The sequence below is a fragment of the Centruroides sculpturatus genome, unplaced genomic scaffold (assembly GCF_000671375.1).
Source record: "Centruroides sculpturatus isolate CEXI.00-Female unplaced genomic scaffold, Cexi_2.0 scaffold1464, whole genome shotgun sequence".
In the NCBI taxonomy this organism is placed as follows: Eukaryota; Metazoa; Arthropoda; class Arachnida; order Scorpiones; family Buthidae; genus Centruroides; species Centruroides sculpturatus.
Window position 1 is genome coordinate 32,554 of NW_019392611.1, and position 18,290 is coordinate 50,843.

The window sequence follows — 18,290 nt, forward strand, 5'->3', positions numbered from 1 at the left end:
AGTACATGAGGTAGAACTTTTCTTTATGACCTTTATCAAGGTTAACTGGTAATTAGGTTTAGTGCTCTGTAGGGAAATGAAAGGACTGGTTTGAACCAAAGTAATTGTGATATACTTTACTGTATTTATTTCTGTTACCAGATTCTCAGTTATAAAATCACAGGTGTGCAAACCTGGGATTGAGTCAAAGGAAAACAGTACTCTTACAGTTGCAACATTATACTCAGGCAAGAATGTACTACTTACAAGTTCTGTAATTTTTTCACATATATAGGTTTTCCATATGTCTGTCTTATTCCGGATAAACAGGGTTCCACTGTATTTACATTATAACATTTTTTTGAAATATTGTTTCAATTATTAATATCAATTACAATTATGATATTTTTCAAAAAGCTTTGGCAAAGTGTTTGCTAAAAGCAAATTTTATTAAAAAGTTATAATAAAATTGTTTTTAAAAAATTAATTTATTTATTTATTCATATTTCTTAAGCCTGGTACTCACATGTGGCAACGGATGACGGAAACCGTCAACGAAATGGCAAAAATTATGTCACTTTTGCTGTTGAAGCCAACAGAATACGAAGTTGAAAATTTTCAACTTTTGCCATCACAGAAAGTGGAACAGCAAAAATTAGACCAATAGGAAGGCTGTTTAGCAATGTCATCCTAAAGATCACGTGGAATGAGAGTATTCAAACTATGGTGGTCAATAAGCTAAAAAGCTTTATTTGTACACTAATATACTAATATATTTAATTTATACGCTATATTATTATCCAATTTAAATATTAATGTCAAATAGATGTACTTACTGTGTGAAGTATTGGGAATAGAGTAATCGTAATTTGGTGATGAAAGTATTCGATATTTCTAACTTTCTACGATTTCGAATATTTTTCCTATTCAAATTATTCATTTTTGAGGTTTTTAATTTACGATGAGATAGAAGGTAAACTTAAAAAGTTTAATTGATATAACAAAACAAATCTGGGTAGACGCCATTATTGACTACTGGCACATGGCCTCCTACTGTAGTAGCTTGTTTATATTTACGGCTGGCAGATGGCACATTTCAATTGTAGGATAATTTTCATATATGAGTACATGTGACACGGAAAGACAAGGGAACGGCAACTGTTTCCGTCGATGGTTTCCATCATCTGTTTCAGTACTTGAGTACCAGACTTTACAAGATTCAAAAATCTAAAAGATAAACAATTTACGTATATACCTACCTTTTCTAGCATAGGCATCCACGATGGTGCTAAATGACAATTTTGAAGAACAATCCAAATACCATTTGTTGTTCCCTCTTCAATCATGGTTGCTGCAATTGGACCTTGGCCTTGACCAAGTGATAGAGAATAAAGAAGATTTCCACCAAACCCCTATGTAAAATAATATAATATTACATTTATAATAATAATAATAATTATTAAGTTTAAAAAACTTGCAAATATCTAAAAAGTATGATGTTCAATTTCCTAGAAAGCATTCATGCTCTAACCCTTTATAAATATCAAGGATATGAACATGAATGTTTTCTAAAAAATGATAGTAAAAAGATTTCTTCCAATAAATATTCTCTCTTGATAATGAAACAGAAAAAACTGTATTAAACAGATAAATTTTCATATAAATTTTTATAAAGAACTAGAAGAAAGTCAATATCACAATGAATGTTTTCTATTTGAAATAAACCAGCAATGAATTGCTCAACTTTCTCGACAACATTTAAAATTTTGGTGGCATCAACTGTTATCATATTTTATTAAAAAGCTTTTTATATTTTTAACTATAATAAAATGACAAAAAGCTTAATTTTGAGGGTACGGATGGTTTTTATAAAAAACTGTAAATGCTAATAACCAGTAAAATCATCATTAACTCCAATCCTACGGGAGATACACAAGACCCCCATTATCTCCCTACCCTACCCCCTTGACCTTTAATCAGCAAAACTTAATAGCATCAATCTCCCCTAATACACAAATTTCTCTGAAAAATTTCAGAAATTTTCAACAAAAAGCACAGGCGTTATTAAGCTTCAAACAGGATGAACAAAATCATGCCATACACACTAACATCAAAACACATAAAATTATCCCCAAAATTTTTTAATTTCTTGACATTTGAAGGTGTCCTAAGTCCAAAAATGTAAAAGTCTTGGGGGATCATTTTTTGACTAATTGCCATACTTTTCCTCTATTATACATAACAGCCGGAAAAGTAAAATAAATAATATTGAAGAAAAGAGTATATTAAGATCTTCAAAATATATATATTCAATGCCATTCATTAAAAACCAAATGCTGTTATATTGGTATGTACAATATTTATATAAATAGTTGTTAATAACTAATTATAACATAATCTCAAAAAGAAAACTGATCTAAATTTTTTTAATGATTGTAGTTTTTGCATTCATAAACTGAATATAAAAGTCTAAAGAATGCATTGTAATATGGACACCAGTGGCATATCCAAAGAGGTGCCAAGGGGCCCTGGCACCCCCCAAATTAAAAGGAAAAAAAACACTAGTAAATTTTCCAAGTTTTTTCCTAACTAAAATTTTTTTTATTTATATTGTATTCTGTCTTCTATTTCTATACTATTTATGAATTAGTGATCATATAAGGTTGGAACAGTGGTAAAGTGTGGGTTCAAAACTAGGGGAAACGTGTAACTGGTAGAGGACCATTTTTTTTGGTAACTTTTTCTGCCCTGTGGGCACTAAGATGGTCTTTTTAGGCAATCCCATTATAGGTTTGGCCAGGCCCACAATGGGGCATCCAAGTGATGAGGAACGAAGCCTGACGTATGTGACGGACCACATCTTGAAAAATTTCTAGGAATTTTTCGACCCATCTGGATTCAAATCCAGGGCCCCAGAGTGATAGGTTGCCACCTTTAACTGCTTGGCCATCTGGCTGTCTAACCGGTAAAGGACTAAAACCAGGTATATTTTAGCACATGTCCATCTAAACAGATAGTAAAACAAAACAATTATCTGATAAATGCATTTAAACAAAATTTAACGTCTTACCTTATCTTTTGTATACTAGTACTAGTCAGAAGAAATTTATTTGAAATTGGGTAACAAAATAATTTAATTTTTAACAAATTGTAAAGATGCACCACAGAAGAAGTGTTGCTTCCATCACCATTGGGTTGGAATTATTAAATTTGCATTAAAAATTTTTTATCCATTCAACTTGGTTCCCTCCAAGATTAAATTTTGAGTGTGCCACTAATAAATATTCTACAATTTTTACTTATGTTTAATAATACACATAAAATTCATGATAAGAAATTGTATATATAAAGTAATGAAATGAAATTACTAAAATGAAAGATATTGAAAATAAATATAGAGAAGTCCAGTGTAAAAGATATGTATTATAGAGATTTATAATGTTTTTATTTTATTTGAGGTCTTAAAGATACTGATTAAATAATTAAAGATATTTAATACTGTATTCATATTTTATGTTAGTATTCTAAAGATTGAAATTTAAAAAATACACAAACCTTATCTTCTGCAAATTTCAATAAAGATGCTGTAGGATCAACTCCAGGAGATAATATAAAAATAAAAGGTATGCAACAGTCACTGTCTAAAAATATTTCTTCAAGATCAAAATGGGGTATTTCAATAAAAGTTGATCCTAAATGTACAGAAATAAAATTTTCTATAGCTGGAATCACTTTGTCGGGAGTTAAACAACGTACGACAAGTATCTTTTGAAAATCATCTAAACTATTCCATTCTTCTGGAAAACTTTCCTTATGAGGATGCTATTTAAATTATATTAAACAAATTAAAATAATTTTCATTTATCAATATAAAAATTCATCAAATAAGTATAGTGTTATTTGAAATATATTATGGTATTCCACATAATGCTATGATACTCACCTCACTATTGTATATATTTTTCCATAAAGAACTATATTCAGTTAGTGAATTTCTTAAACCATTAAAATTAGGTAAATTATCCAAGCTACAAATTTCATCCCAAGACTTTAAAGGAAGCCATCCTGTTTCATTATAGTAAGGATTTTCCAAGCTAATTCCTCCAGTTAACAAGAAATTCCATTCATCTTCATTAATTAATGATTTATATTTCATAAGATTAATACAAAGTAAAAATGCAAATAATAACTGAAACAAAATTAAACTACATAAATATATATAAATAAAGACTTTATTTATTAGCTAATATCTATAAATAAAAAGTTTATATATAACTGATAATTATATTTTTCTACATATTTTGCTTCAGTTTATGACTTGATGTATAGCACTATGCTATAGTAGTTCTATAAAAGATGTCATAAATATATCATATTTCTGGTAATAAATAAGATTTTCACATAAAAATTAAGCTATTCACAAGCCAAATTGATTAAATCCACATTTTGAATTTTTTTAAATTTTAGTGTGAAAACACTTGATATACTTGTAACTTTTTATATTCATAATAAGTTTCCCTAATAATAAGGATGAATACCACTTAATAACAAAATTTTATTGGCCATGGAAAAATTTTTTATTTATTTCAGAAGTCAATCCAATTAACTCCATAATGTAACTTTAATCTGCTAGTGCACACTGCGATTGCAATGCTGCAGTGTGCGCTGACCAGTGCTTTATAGATAACGATAAATTATTTAATGTTATCTCATCGCAAAAAGTAAGTAAAAGAAATTAGTTAGTTACAGTCCAACTGCTGCAGAAGTAAGTATACTTGTGGAATATTGAATGATTGTTTTAATTTTGGTGACAATTGTTTTAGAAAAAAAGAAAAGTTATACCTGTTATATCAAGATAGATAAAACTGAAAACAATTTTTTTTATTTCTCCTATTAAAAATGATTCTTATAAAAATTTTTAAAAAATCGACGTGATGAGTGACACTCAAATACAGCTGACAAAGAAGATATTTATGTTGCTGAATAATCAATTCAAACAAAATAATAAATAACAGTCATTGTAACAGTAACAGAACAAGCTATAAAATATATAATTTTTTTAGTCTATTTTATTTCCTTTTCACAGACCAATTCAGAAGTAACAGTCAATTAGTAACAGTCAAACAGCTTGAAGAAATAAAAAATCTTCTTAAGATAAAATAAATAGATTATTAAAAAATTACCACAAAGTTAAAAAATGATCAAAGTTATGCAAAGCAGCAGAACAGTTATTATTCATTTTTGCGAAAAATTGTTAATAATAAATGTATGCTAATGTGAAGACTGAATTTGATGTTACTACTTTTTTCACTAGCCAAACAGATTAACTCCGTCAATCACACCAAAATCATAACAACAATAACGATTATAGCATATCTATGCTATCTTATACATTTTATATGTCGTTAAATAAAAGATACATCTACATTAATACATTCTACAATGTTTATTTGAATTTATATTTTACAAGAAATTTTAAAAATGAATATATATTACTTTGTCACTTTTCTCCATTTTTTGTTTTATGGAGTTAATTGATTTGGCAAGTGAGTGGCTCAATTATTATATAAAATTAATTTACATACATACATATATACATACATTAGAATAATTTAATAACATCATTAGTGCTGTCATTATCAATAGATTGCCATTTTTATATGTTTATATAATCTATTTAATTACAAACATCGCTAAACTCGATACATAATATAGCTAGACACCAACCAAATGCCGAAATTCTATCGGGCTACTTTAAGGCTAATTCCAAATGAATTACATAACCAATTTGGCTCTAACACTTATCTCTAGAACCAAATTGGTTATACGTAATTCATTTAGTAATTAGTCTTAAACTAGCCCGATAGAATTTCGGCATTTGGTTGATGTCTAGCTATAATCTATTTAAGGAATTACAGAAACTTTAATTTATCAATTTATTTAAATTTTTAATAATGGAAACTGGAAAAACTCATTAAATTCATTGAATACTTCATGTTTTATACAAATATAAATAAATGATAATTAAGCAATAATACATCAATTAAGAAAAAAAATTAAAAAATTATATATAATAAATCTATCTAACATACTATTCTTTTTTTTTTTTATTAATATTATAAGATGGGTTTTGGAGATAAAAGAAAGAAAGACATATTCAATGACATTTTTTAAGATAAATGTATTAATTGAAAAAAATTTAAAACTTGGCCAACATTATTAATTTTTTTTTAAAATATATTAATTTAGTTGTAATTAAATAATTGTTCTTTATAACAGCAGAATAATTTTTAATATAGATTACTATCTAATTTCATAAATGTTATGGAAATTTCAAATACAATACAAAAATATGAAAAGATTTAGCACAAACTTTTCCTTTTCTATGGCTGTGACTTTATACATAATAGTGAATAATAATCATATAATTATGATCTTCATATTTTTGAGAAGCAGATAGTATAGTTAGTGGGCATTAATTTACTATTTTAAATTGATATTTTTTTAGTTTAAAAATGATAGTTCTTACAGCAAAAACTTATTACATATAGATGAATCATTTGAATTATAATAATAATGTAATGGTGTCTTGCATCTGTGATGTTACAAGGATAATTTGTGAAGACCTTTGTGATTCTTCTAAATGTGAATTTTTAATAATTTTAATAATATATTAAAAATATATATATAATTATAAATCTCCGTTTTTCTCATATAAGTGAATGAATATTTTTATATAATTATATAAAATAAGTTTACTTTATATAATTTTCAAAATTTTCTTAAATAGCAATTAAACACTTTTAATGAAATGTGCTATTTGTAATATTGAAAAACACTCACTTTGTCTTTTTCAAACAAACTTCTGCAAATATTTCTGTATAATGATATGGTGAAGTATTCACGTAAAATCTGCAACCGCATTTGCAAATCTTCAGACTTTTCAGAGTTATCTATTGATTTTTTAAACAGATTTACAAACCATGCCAATGAATATTGATACATTGGATTAATATTTGCTAAATTGGCAATTGTGAAAAATAATATTGAAGAATGAGTAGCAATTGGTTTATAACCTTCTCTGGTTTCCTCTATTTTTGCTTCTGTTTGTTCAGCTGCAATCTGAAAAATATAAAATTTTATATTATGATATAATATGAAATGAATATTTCACTACATCTGTTTTTTATTATTAAAATTAATTTTAGAATACTTTGAAAAAAAATTTTAAAAAATGGAAAAAATTTGTACACAAAATTATATTGAAACATAAATGTGAAATTCAAATACTGGGTATTTTTGTTTTACATTTTTCATTTATATTAATTATTTTAACTACAAGAAAGTTTATTTTTATTGATTAATTCTTTTCTACAATGTTATTTGAATGCAATAATTCATAATAATTGAACAAAATTATTGAATTGGCAATGTTTTTTCCAGTTTTAAAGAGGCAAAAAATTGCTCTTGACCTATATTCAAGCCTTAACTTATATTTGGGTATAATTAAAGTTTTCATTGCTTTCAATAAACTGTCTGTGGTACAAGTTATACAGAGTTAAACTAATGCTAAAATTCAATGTGTCAATTATTTAATGATGCTAAACATAACTGACCAAATTTTGACCTGTCACACTGCAGCCCATAATAACTAATACTGTACACATTATACAGTTTTATTGAAGGGTAATCACACAATTTAAGCCATTATTGCCTTATATACAACCTAAAATTCATTTTGGTCCCTGGTTTTAAATGGTCCTCATCAATTAGGGGATCATATATTATAAATAAGGCAAAAACTACATTAACAATGTTACAAGACTCATACAAACATCCATAAACCTCATAATACCACTAAAATAGTAATAAAATGCTAAAAACCAATAACCAATAAAATACATAAATCACAGGTTTATGGATGTTGGTATGAGTTTTGTAACATTATTAATGAATTTTTTACCTTATTTATAATATATGATCACCTAATTGATGAAGACCATTTAACACCAGGGTCCAAAATGAATTTTAGGTTGCATATAAGGCAATAATGGTTTCAATTGTGTGATAACCCTTCAATAAAACTATTTGCTATGTATTTGTATAAAATATAATGTATTAAAAATAAAGGAATTTAAAGTTAATTAAATTAAATTAATACAGTACTATAATTTTTATCATGTTTAAAATTCATAAAAAAATTAATAATCAACCAAATACATTTTGATATGAAATGGATTTTGCATAAATTTATGTATAATGTAAATCTATCCTTTATAAATTCGATATTAACAATATGTTTTATTCATGAGCCATCTCCAAGCATTTGGTAATGTTTCATAGTCTTTACCATTACTTTTCCTCTTAAACTCTTTTTGTATATTCATGCTTTCTCTAATCTCCATTTGCCTTTTTCATCTATTTCCTCTAACATTCTTGCACATTCCTATTGTATTTTGTTTTCTTTATTAAGGAATTCTTGACTCAGCATGAGAGTGATTTTTCCCGTCTGAATCAATATCTTTAAGGGAAAAAAATGATGTTTTGGAGGTTGTGCAGAAAGCATTTATATACAAAAGTAGTTGAAGAGGAGAATTAATTAATACCAAAAACTTTGAAATACACCAAAAGCTTGGAAATGGCTCATAAACAAAATACATTATTAACAATAGTAAATTTTTTATGATTTTTGAGGATGCAAAAAAGCAAGGTGAGGTTTTTGCAAGTGAATGTCTAAGTGATTTGCATTGTATGATATTATTATTTTATAATTATCATTGCTGTTGTAAAAATGCAATTCTTGCAGGGAGAATATGAAATGTCTCATATGTGAGAGAATGGAAACTGCCAAGTAATTTCGTTACAAAGGATCATATCTAGTGTTCTCCCAGATATCAGCAAAATTTACAGTACCATCATAGTACAGTTACAGTTTCATAGAATGATTGAAAATGATACATGAATATTCAGCTGATGCACATTGATGATTGCAAAACATCAAATGTCAAAACAATACAATGTCAAACCATGCAATGTCAAAACAAATAACTGTTCTAATAGAACAGTTATTTGTTTTGACATTGCACAACATTTATTTTAGTTTGTGTTACATTTCAATAAAGAAATGTTGAAAATTAATCCTTTAAATGTTGCAAAACTTTTATTTGATAAAGTGTTGTCAAATCACTCAAAATCAACTCTAATTAATTGTAAGAAAACTGAATTAATAGATCAACTTCTCATTAAACATTATTACTTTATTATTATTCCCTCATATCATATGGTTATAATGTCACTTATAAGTAAATACATTCCTTATGTTACCATATTATGTTTTATAACTGTAATAAGAATTGCTATCAAGCAAGTAAATATTTTGTTGAAAGTAAGAAAAATTTGGAATTTGATCAGATAGAGCCAGAGTATTTTTTATTGTTATTTAATACATAATTTTTTATTTTACCAAATTTCATTAAACTCTAAGAATCATCTGTGTAAGGTTCATTGTTATTAGAGATTAAGATAGTTTTAGAGGTGGATGCCAATGGTTTTAGATTGTACATCTAGATGTTATATAAAAAAATTTAGGTAACTTCGCTACTGAGCCAAATCACTTTGTATCTTTGTGTGTCTTCCAACCATGGGCTTGTGCCTAACAATACTTGAGAAAACTGTTATTAGAATAACTCCAATAAGGAAGATTTCTGTTATATATATATATATATATATATATCCTTGTGGCTGAAGAAAAAAGATNATATATATATTTTTTTTAATTTGGTGTTGTTTTTTAATTGTACAGCCTTTAACTTTGTCAAAAAATTTCAATCAAATTTGAAGACTGCTTCAGCAAAAATAAAATACAAAATTCAGTATAAATAAATTTTTAGAAAAGAAATTCTTTTTCTTCTATTTTATTTTATCTTGTTTTAAATAGAGTTTTATTTAATACTGTAGTGCTGCATCACTATACTTTTGTTTTTGGTATTTGTATATTATACCCTTTGTATAATAAGTTTTGTTATTTCGTGCCTGAAATTGTAATTGTGTAATTGTTATTTTATTAATTTTCCGTTCTGTCTGAACCACCTTTTTTTTTTTTGGTGGCACCACCACCATGTAACAATTGGCTGTGCAGTGATCACGTGAAGAGGGTGATGTAGCATGATGGCGGGACGTATAAATTGTCGTCCCATGTGTGAAGGATCCACCTTTTTTTCCTAACCGGGACTTGGATCAGGTGTGCAGAGGTGTTGGAGTGAAGAGTGAGATAGAAGAAAGTAAGGACATGATTCATTTTGGACAAAGGAATCGTCTTCTCTGAGCTAATCAGGGAGCCACGTGGCTGAATTTATTGTGAGCAGACTCTGGAATACAAGGTGGAACTTTCATTCTCGTACTAAGGAGATTCAACGAGGAACCTGCATCTGTAAAAATAATTGTAAAAATTTTTTTCTTTCAATTATATCCACAAGGGGAGAATATACTAATTGTCGTGAGTGTTGTTACTTGTACCTAGTAGTAGTTAGTGAATGTTTAGTCATATTGTCAATTATTAAAACTTTTTTCAAATTGCATCTCAAGTTGTTGTTCATGTAAAGTCCTCACACACACATTTTTACCCAACTGATTGTCTGGAGTATTTTCAATACTCCCAGACACTACAATACATTAGTAACATAATTGTTATGTTATATAAAAAGCAACATTATTAATGCTAATATGTGCAAATGAATCTTATATATGAAATTTTGTATATTAATATTTATTGTAATCAACTGAAAGTTCATTATATATTGAAAAATCAAATAAATATTATATAGTATAGTATTAAAAAAAAACCTGTTTTTCTTCAATTTCATTTGATAGTAATTTTGATGATGAAAGTGCTTTGATTGCTGTCTCATCTTCCAAGATATTACCCTTTGCTGTTGATAAAATTTCTAATATATGATCCTCAATTTCTTTTAATTGTCTGAAAAAATTAATATTAATAAATTAAAAAATAAAATTTCAAAAAAGATAATAAAATAGTATTGAAAATGAACTAATATAAATATTTAAGATGAATAATAATGAAATTATAGTATAATTATTATTTAAAATTACTATAATAATTATTCATTGAAGTATCCTAAAACTGCTTTTGAGTTTGTAATCCCTAAGTAAATGCAAAATTCAGAAATGGAAACATTTTTGTTTATTAAATTGATGAAGCCAAATTCAATAATGATATGCATATTATATTAATAAAATTAGCTAGAAATATATAAGACAATGCATACTTTATAAACAAAAGTTAATTTTCTATGACATATCAGAACAAGATTAAAAAGTTTTACTTATTTATGACGTTTTATAAATAAGTAAAATTGCTTTAAGACTTAAATAATATAATTTATTTATTTAATTAGTAATTAACCGCATAAGGTTATATCTAAATTTAAATACATCTGGAAGCAAAGGCTTGTTCAGGGTCCAGGAGGTGCAACTGGCAAGTGCACTACACATCAAGCAAAGGTTGAGGGTTCAAGCCCTGCCCTGGGCTAGTTCTTTCTTCCAGATGATTCTAAATTATTTAATAAATTTTTTAAATTACAATTATTAATTTAGATAAGTGATGACACTTAACATATAACTTTAGTAGCAAATTACTTAGTATTAATTATTAAAAATAGTGGATTTATAGTCTGAATATTTAAGGCAATTGTTTGGCTATGTATCTAAATACTTAATATTCATTTTCATATTAAAATAAGTTTAAAATGGAAAGAAAATTATGTTTTTATTGTGCAATATAAATAGATTATTATTATATTATATATTATAAATATATTAATTAATACACAGTTATATCAGGAATGATCATTAGTTTTTATTTAGTTTAAATCAAAAATAGTAATTACAGTGGTGCCTCGTATAGTGTACACCTCGAATAACAGACGCTGTGAACAACGGACTTTCTGTTTGGCCGTTACATGACTCGAGCAACGGACTGGCCGCGAATGATATTTCCACTCTTTTGCCGTTGCCAATGACAATCTGCTATTATTAGAATTTATTATTAGTATATCTGAAGTACAGAGCTCCCGTTGGAATTCGGCTTGCTCCCTTGTTTATTACGCACATCACCTCAGTGCAGGGTATTTACATTTATTGAAGTGTTGTGCAAATCATGGCTTCTAAAAAAATAAAGGTGATTTCAATTTTAATAAAGCAAGAAATCATCAGAAGGAGTGAAAGTTGACACAGACTTCCTTGTCAAATGGGGAGAGGTTCAGGAGTTTACAAACACTCATTATCCAAACAGAGCTAAGGCCAACAGGATCAATGATCTCTACAATGACACCCTTGCCTGTCATTTCTGACAGGTGTTGAAGAAGAGAGAGAGACAGACCACCTTGGACATGTTTTTCAAGAAGCCAGCTACCAAAAAACAAAGGACGGAACAAGAGGAGTTGACCATGCAAGCTCTGGTAGCCTCTCCTGAATCTGACTCCGATTAAAAAACAATAAAAGGAGACCTGCTGCAATGTGTAAAAAGTCTGTATCTGTATGAATGTGTGAAGAAAGTGTTCCTCCACCTCCTCTTCACATCTGACTACCCGGCATAATTGGTGACTGCTCCATTTTTTTTTTTTTTTTATGGTACAGTACAGTTATTTTATGCTGTGGAATGAATTATATGTTTTAACATGTATTTCTATGGAAAAATGCGTTTTGTATAACGGACTTTTCACTCAATGGATGTGCATCTGGAACGGATTAAGTACGTTATACGGGGCACCACTGTATATTAAATTTTAAAATATAGTTAAAATAGTATTAATTAAATATTAAAGATAATTACAATATGTATATATTGAACTAACTTTTTATTTTTTGCACTTTTTATAATAAGTTCATTTCTTTCATTTTCTAATTCTTGTTTTTCTTTAGCAACAACAATTCCTAACAATTGATCTTCCAATCCAGTTCGTGTTATCATAAAGTTTATCAGAGTTACTTTTACAGAAATATTGGGAAGATAATGAGGATTAGGCAATTTAGTAGTCATATAGAGTCTAAAATCTGAAGAATATTCAACTGTACTTTCACCAAGTTTAATGTACAATGTTTTTCCATCTTTGAAGGTTTGTTTCAATAATAAAGGTTCTAAAACAGGATCTAATTCTTCTCCAATATTTTCTAATAAAACCTGAAAAGCATAAGATGTATAATAAAATTATTGGAATTAAGTGTAATTAGATGTATGAAATAAAGAAATGCTAATTTATTTTAAGTTAAATTGTTTTTCTATATTTTTAGCAGTAAGCACAATTATTTTAAATAGATTACAAGATTTAAATTCTATTTTAATTCTGAATAAAATTCTCAGCTTTTACCATCATGTCATATGTATTGAGTTACATACTGGTAATTAAAATTTTCTTATTCAGTAGGTTACATAGCTTTACAAAATGATTATTTTAATAGTTGAAACTTCAACATCAATAAAAATATAGAATTAACTAATTATTAAAACCTCCAGTAATGAGTTGCATAACTTTCTTGGCAACAACATTTAATACTTTGTGTGGCATCATCTGTTATGATATTTTATTTAAAAACTTTTTATATAAATTAATTATTATAAAATTAGCAAAGAGCTTAGTTTTGAAAGTAAAAATGAGTTTTATAAAAATTGTAAGTGCTAATACAAATGTTATGTCTGTAAAATAAATGACTTTTGTTAACATATATAATTAACTTTATTATAATACAAACATAACTTTGTGCCTCCAGGTCTAATTGTCACCACAGCTAATGCATGACTGCCTGGAGACAAAGGAACACAACAAAAATCAAAAGTTGCCTAACTAGGTCAAGGGGCAATTCAGTGAGAGTTATCCCCTGGAGGTTTACATACATAACAACAAATAAAATCTTCATTAAGACTGACCCTAGTCAAAAAAGAACAAATGATCCTCCTATATCTCCCCATTCTTTTGATCTGTAACCATCAAAATTTAATAGTATCAATCCCCCTAATACACAAACCTTTCTGCAAAATTTCAGAGAATTTTGACAAAAATCACAGGTGTTATTAAGCTTCAAAGAGAATGAACAAATCATGCCCCCCACACATGCAAACATCCATATATACAGAAAAACCCCCAGATTCTTTTTGCATTTCTTGATGTTTCAAGATCTTGAGTCCAAAAATGTAAAAATCTTGGGGGATCATTTTTTGACCGACAGCTGTACCTTCACTCTGTTATATATAACAGCCAGAAAAGTAAAAATTATTCAAAAAAATTACAGATATAATAAGATTAACAATAAAACAAACCTTGGGATAAATTTTCCTTGGTAAGATATCTAGTGTTTTTAAATCTAGTGTTAAATTCATTAACGTCAAATCACAGAATATTTTCAAATATGCAATGTTTAATAGGTCATAACTATACATTAAAAAAATCTAATGTTAATGGATATCTTTTAAATTCAAAATTTGAGTCACTAGATCAGTATTTCTTAAATGATATGCCAAAGTGCTCTGATATGCAAGAAGAATTGGCTAAATGCACCATGAATATTATGAAAGTATATTTTAAAAATGAGAAGAAATTAATTTGTACAAAGATTTACTTCATCCATGATAAAGTAATAGCTAGATTAAGAATACAGAGTAGCAGTTATTATAGTACACAACTATTTATAACTTAAAATATATTAATATATTTTAATTTTGTATATGAAGTGCACCAGAAAAGTTTTTCACATTTTACAATATGCTGCAAGCCAAACAAGTTTGAGGACTATTGCAATGGATCATGGAAAATACAAATACAATTCATTTAGGGTACGTTCGTAAAGTCAAACGAGTTAAACACGTTAGTAACAAATCAGTCAAAAAGTAGTAGTCTCACTCAGTGCGCATGCTCTGTGGTGATGACATTTCGAATGAAACTCTAACCAAGTTCATGAAGGAAAGAGTTAGTTTACTTCGTTAAGAAAATGGCACCTGATTATACTGATGTTTCTAAATCTACTCGAGTGTTTAAATTGTGAATTAGAAGATGAAATGATAGAAATAACCGTCCACCTGAAACAATCTAAGAAAAATATTTCGAATAACATTGCACTAGCAACATTCATATCTTCGATTTTAGAAACAGCCATTTAGTTATAAATGAATCAGTTGAAAAGTCTAACAAAATAAGAATAACAACAACGTCATTCTCGTTTAACTCATTCAACTTTATGAACGTACCCTTAATTATATTTAAAAAAACATTTATCTTTATCTTAATTTCTATTAAAGAATTAATTAATTTTGAACAAAAAAAATATATTAGAAAATATCTGTTTTATTGTTTAAATTGAAATAATATTGTATTTAAAATAATTTTTAACTTAATCTAATTTGTATTATTATTATAATTTGTATTAATTTGTATTATTAATAGAAAAATGGTTTAAAATAAAATAAGTTTACAGATTTTCCAAACTGTATGCTGTTCTCTAAAACTCTAAGAAAATTTGGTTGCATTGGTTTAATTATTTGGAGATCCTTTTCTTTCTCCATCTTTTTAATCCATTGATTAGCTTGTCCTTGAGGGTCAATCATTAACGGCCAACGATGAGAATTACTTGAGAACAAAATAAATTAATATAAATTTGAAAAGTTTAATGCTTATTAAAGTATAGTATGAAATATAAATTATTAATAAATAATAATAATTTTATAACACATTTAGATATTTAATATATTTGTTTTTTAAATCAATAAAAACTTAAAACTACATATTTAAATAGATTATGTCTAATATATATCTAAGTGAAATAATAAAGTGATAAATAATATTTGTGTTTTAATAGAAGTGCTTCCACATTTTTTATTTGATATGTCATCAGATGCTAAATACATACAATGCAGAATGCAATACATTATGCATTCAAACTAGAATTTGAATACATAATGGAATAAAGTTAGCAAATAAAACATTTGTAGTAGCAATGAAGCAATTATTAAAGTCTCATCAACAAATTTATTTTTATAATTAATGTTAAAATGTTAAAAAATAAAGAATAAATAAGTAATTTTGTTATCAACGCAATAACAATATAAAATTACTTTATTTAATTTTAATAATAATAATTATAATTAATAATATAAATATATTATTAATATATAAAATTATTTTAAATCATAAAACATAAAACATTAATAGTTGGAAAACATGGTTATTCCTAAAATGCAAAATAATATTTTATTATATAGGCATTATGTAGACCAGTGGTCTGCAACCTTTATGGCCTTACAGACCACTAAACTCACAATTTTGAATCCCACGAACCACTATCATAAATTTTTAAAAATGATACAAAATCTATAGAATAATGATCATAAAAGTTCAATTTTATTATATTAATATAAAATTTGCTTGTTTAATTATAACAAACCAATGCAAGCCTAAAGTTCATTGCTGCTTGTTGGAAATAAGTTTATGGATTGTTATCACTTTTCCATGAAGAACAACAATCACACTCACAATATTGTTCATTATTTATTGATAACAGTCACTTCATATTTAGTTTCAGATTTGAATAAAAATCCCCCCAATGAATAGAAAAAGCAATTAAGCATTTTGCATTTCTTTCATAATACTTCACGTAACCTTCAGTTGATCAATGTCCAAATTTCTCCATGAACCACCCAAAATTTCTCCGACTGGTTGTTGACCACTAATGTAGACGACGTATTGATTATATGGAACACAAAACCTGATATGCAAAGCTTCATCAACATGGTCAATTGCAATTCCTACAAATTAAAAAATAGCCCCTGAAATAGCCTCAATTCAATAATAAAGAAGCACACTTCCTGAATCTGAACATCATCCCAGTTAATGGTGTATATACACAAAGGTATATGTTAAACCAACATCCCACCCATTATATCAATACATCCCTTGCTGCTCGATGATCCTCCCAGATACAAAATGGCAGCTTTTAAAGCACTTATCATAAAAATTTTTGCTGGAACAGCTGGAACTTTTTTTATTTTTATATTTATTCCAGTTAATAAATTTTATTATTAAACATATTTTATTTAGAGATCCTTTAAATGTACACATTCAACTAAACTGTGATCTTTGAATAATTGAAATACTGGTGAATTCATTATATTTGATATTTTAAAAAGTGACCAATTACAGAAATTTTTACGATCTATTATTTTCAGGTTTTTGTTATGTAAAATTTAATATATTGTATTTGACAGATTCAATATGCAGAATTACACTCATTGTTTTGAATTTGTTAAATCTATGAAAACAACTTATAAAACAATTTTCAAATTTTTAACTTTTTGAAAACATATCTTTTTGGTTTTGAAATTTTTTGTGGTTTTTAAAAAGTGAAAATACTGTATTTTTGCACCTATAACTCACAATAGCATATATCACACAGAACATTGATGGAATAACAATAAAACCTTTGCATAATCTGCCCTACTGAATATCTTGCATCTATGGCAGCAGCTGTTGCTTCACAGGCATGAGTTCAAAATTCCAATATAAAATCAGCATATAACCCACATTTCCTTTCAAATTATTTTTTAAAAACATAACCTGTAGGTAATCTAGATGAACATATAGTAATAAGTTAGCAGTGCAATTAAAATCAGAAGAAGAATGCAATAACATTGATAACATTTATATTTTACTTAGACATAAGAGGCGTGTCCAGAAAGTAAGTACCATTTCGTTCTACTGCCAGTGCAGCGGTAGTATCGCAGTTCAGCACCTGCGCACACATGTCTCTGCTGATTGTCAGTCCAGTGATGCCATTACAGCCGGATTGTGTTGTTTTTCCATGTGTTAGTGAGTGTTCAAAATGTTTAAGACGATTGCCGATCCCGCTGACTGTGAAGAGCATTCTATAATACGGTTTTTGAACGCAAAGAATGTTAAGCCAGTTGAAATTCATCATTAACTTCTAGAGATTTATGGTGAAAATGTAATGAGTGATGGAATGGTAAGAAAGTGAGTTAGACAATTCAATGCTGGACGCACCAATGTTCATGACGAAGCATAGACTGGCCAGCCTTCTGTTGTCAATGATAGTTTGGTTGCAAAAGTGAATGAGAAAATTCTTGAAAACAGACGGTTTACAACAGCGTTTCTCAAAGTGGACAATAACGCCCCCTTGTGGGTGATGAGTAATTCTAGGGGGTGCTGGAGGCAGGATATTGAATAGTGACCAAAGGAAAAATTGGGGTCACTGAAAGCCGTTCCCTTTCCTCTGTTAAACTGATAAGAGGA

General features: G+C 27.5%; 1 protein-coding gene across 1 annotated transcript in view; it reads right to left on the bottom strand.

Moving 5' to 3' along the window:
• The window catches only part of LOC111617680 (dynein heavy chain 7, axonemal-like), a 168,383-nt gene that overhangs the window by 18,846 nt on the left and 131,247 nt on the right, over positions 1–18,290 (bottom strand). Inside the window, exons 42-48 of the mRNA XM_023358964.1 lie at positions 15,461–15,614; positions 12,852–13,177; positions 10,822–10,954; positions 6,823–7,101; positions 3,923–4,168; positions 3,535–3,801; positions 1,239–1,391 (exon numbers count right to left, since the gene is read on the bottom strand). Of these exons, the coding sequence (XP_023214732.1) occupies positions 1,239–1,391; positions 3,535–3,801; positions 3,923–4,168; positions 6,823–7,101; positions 10,822–10,954; positions 12,852–13,177; positions 15,461–15,614 (1,558 nt within the window). The remainder of the gene's footprint in view (positions 1–1,238; positions 1,392–3,534; positions 3,802–3,922; positions 4,169–6,822; positions 7,102–10,821; positions 10,955–12,851; positions 13,178–15,460; positions 15,615–18,290) is intronic.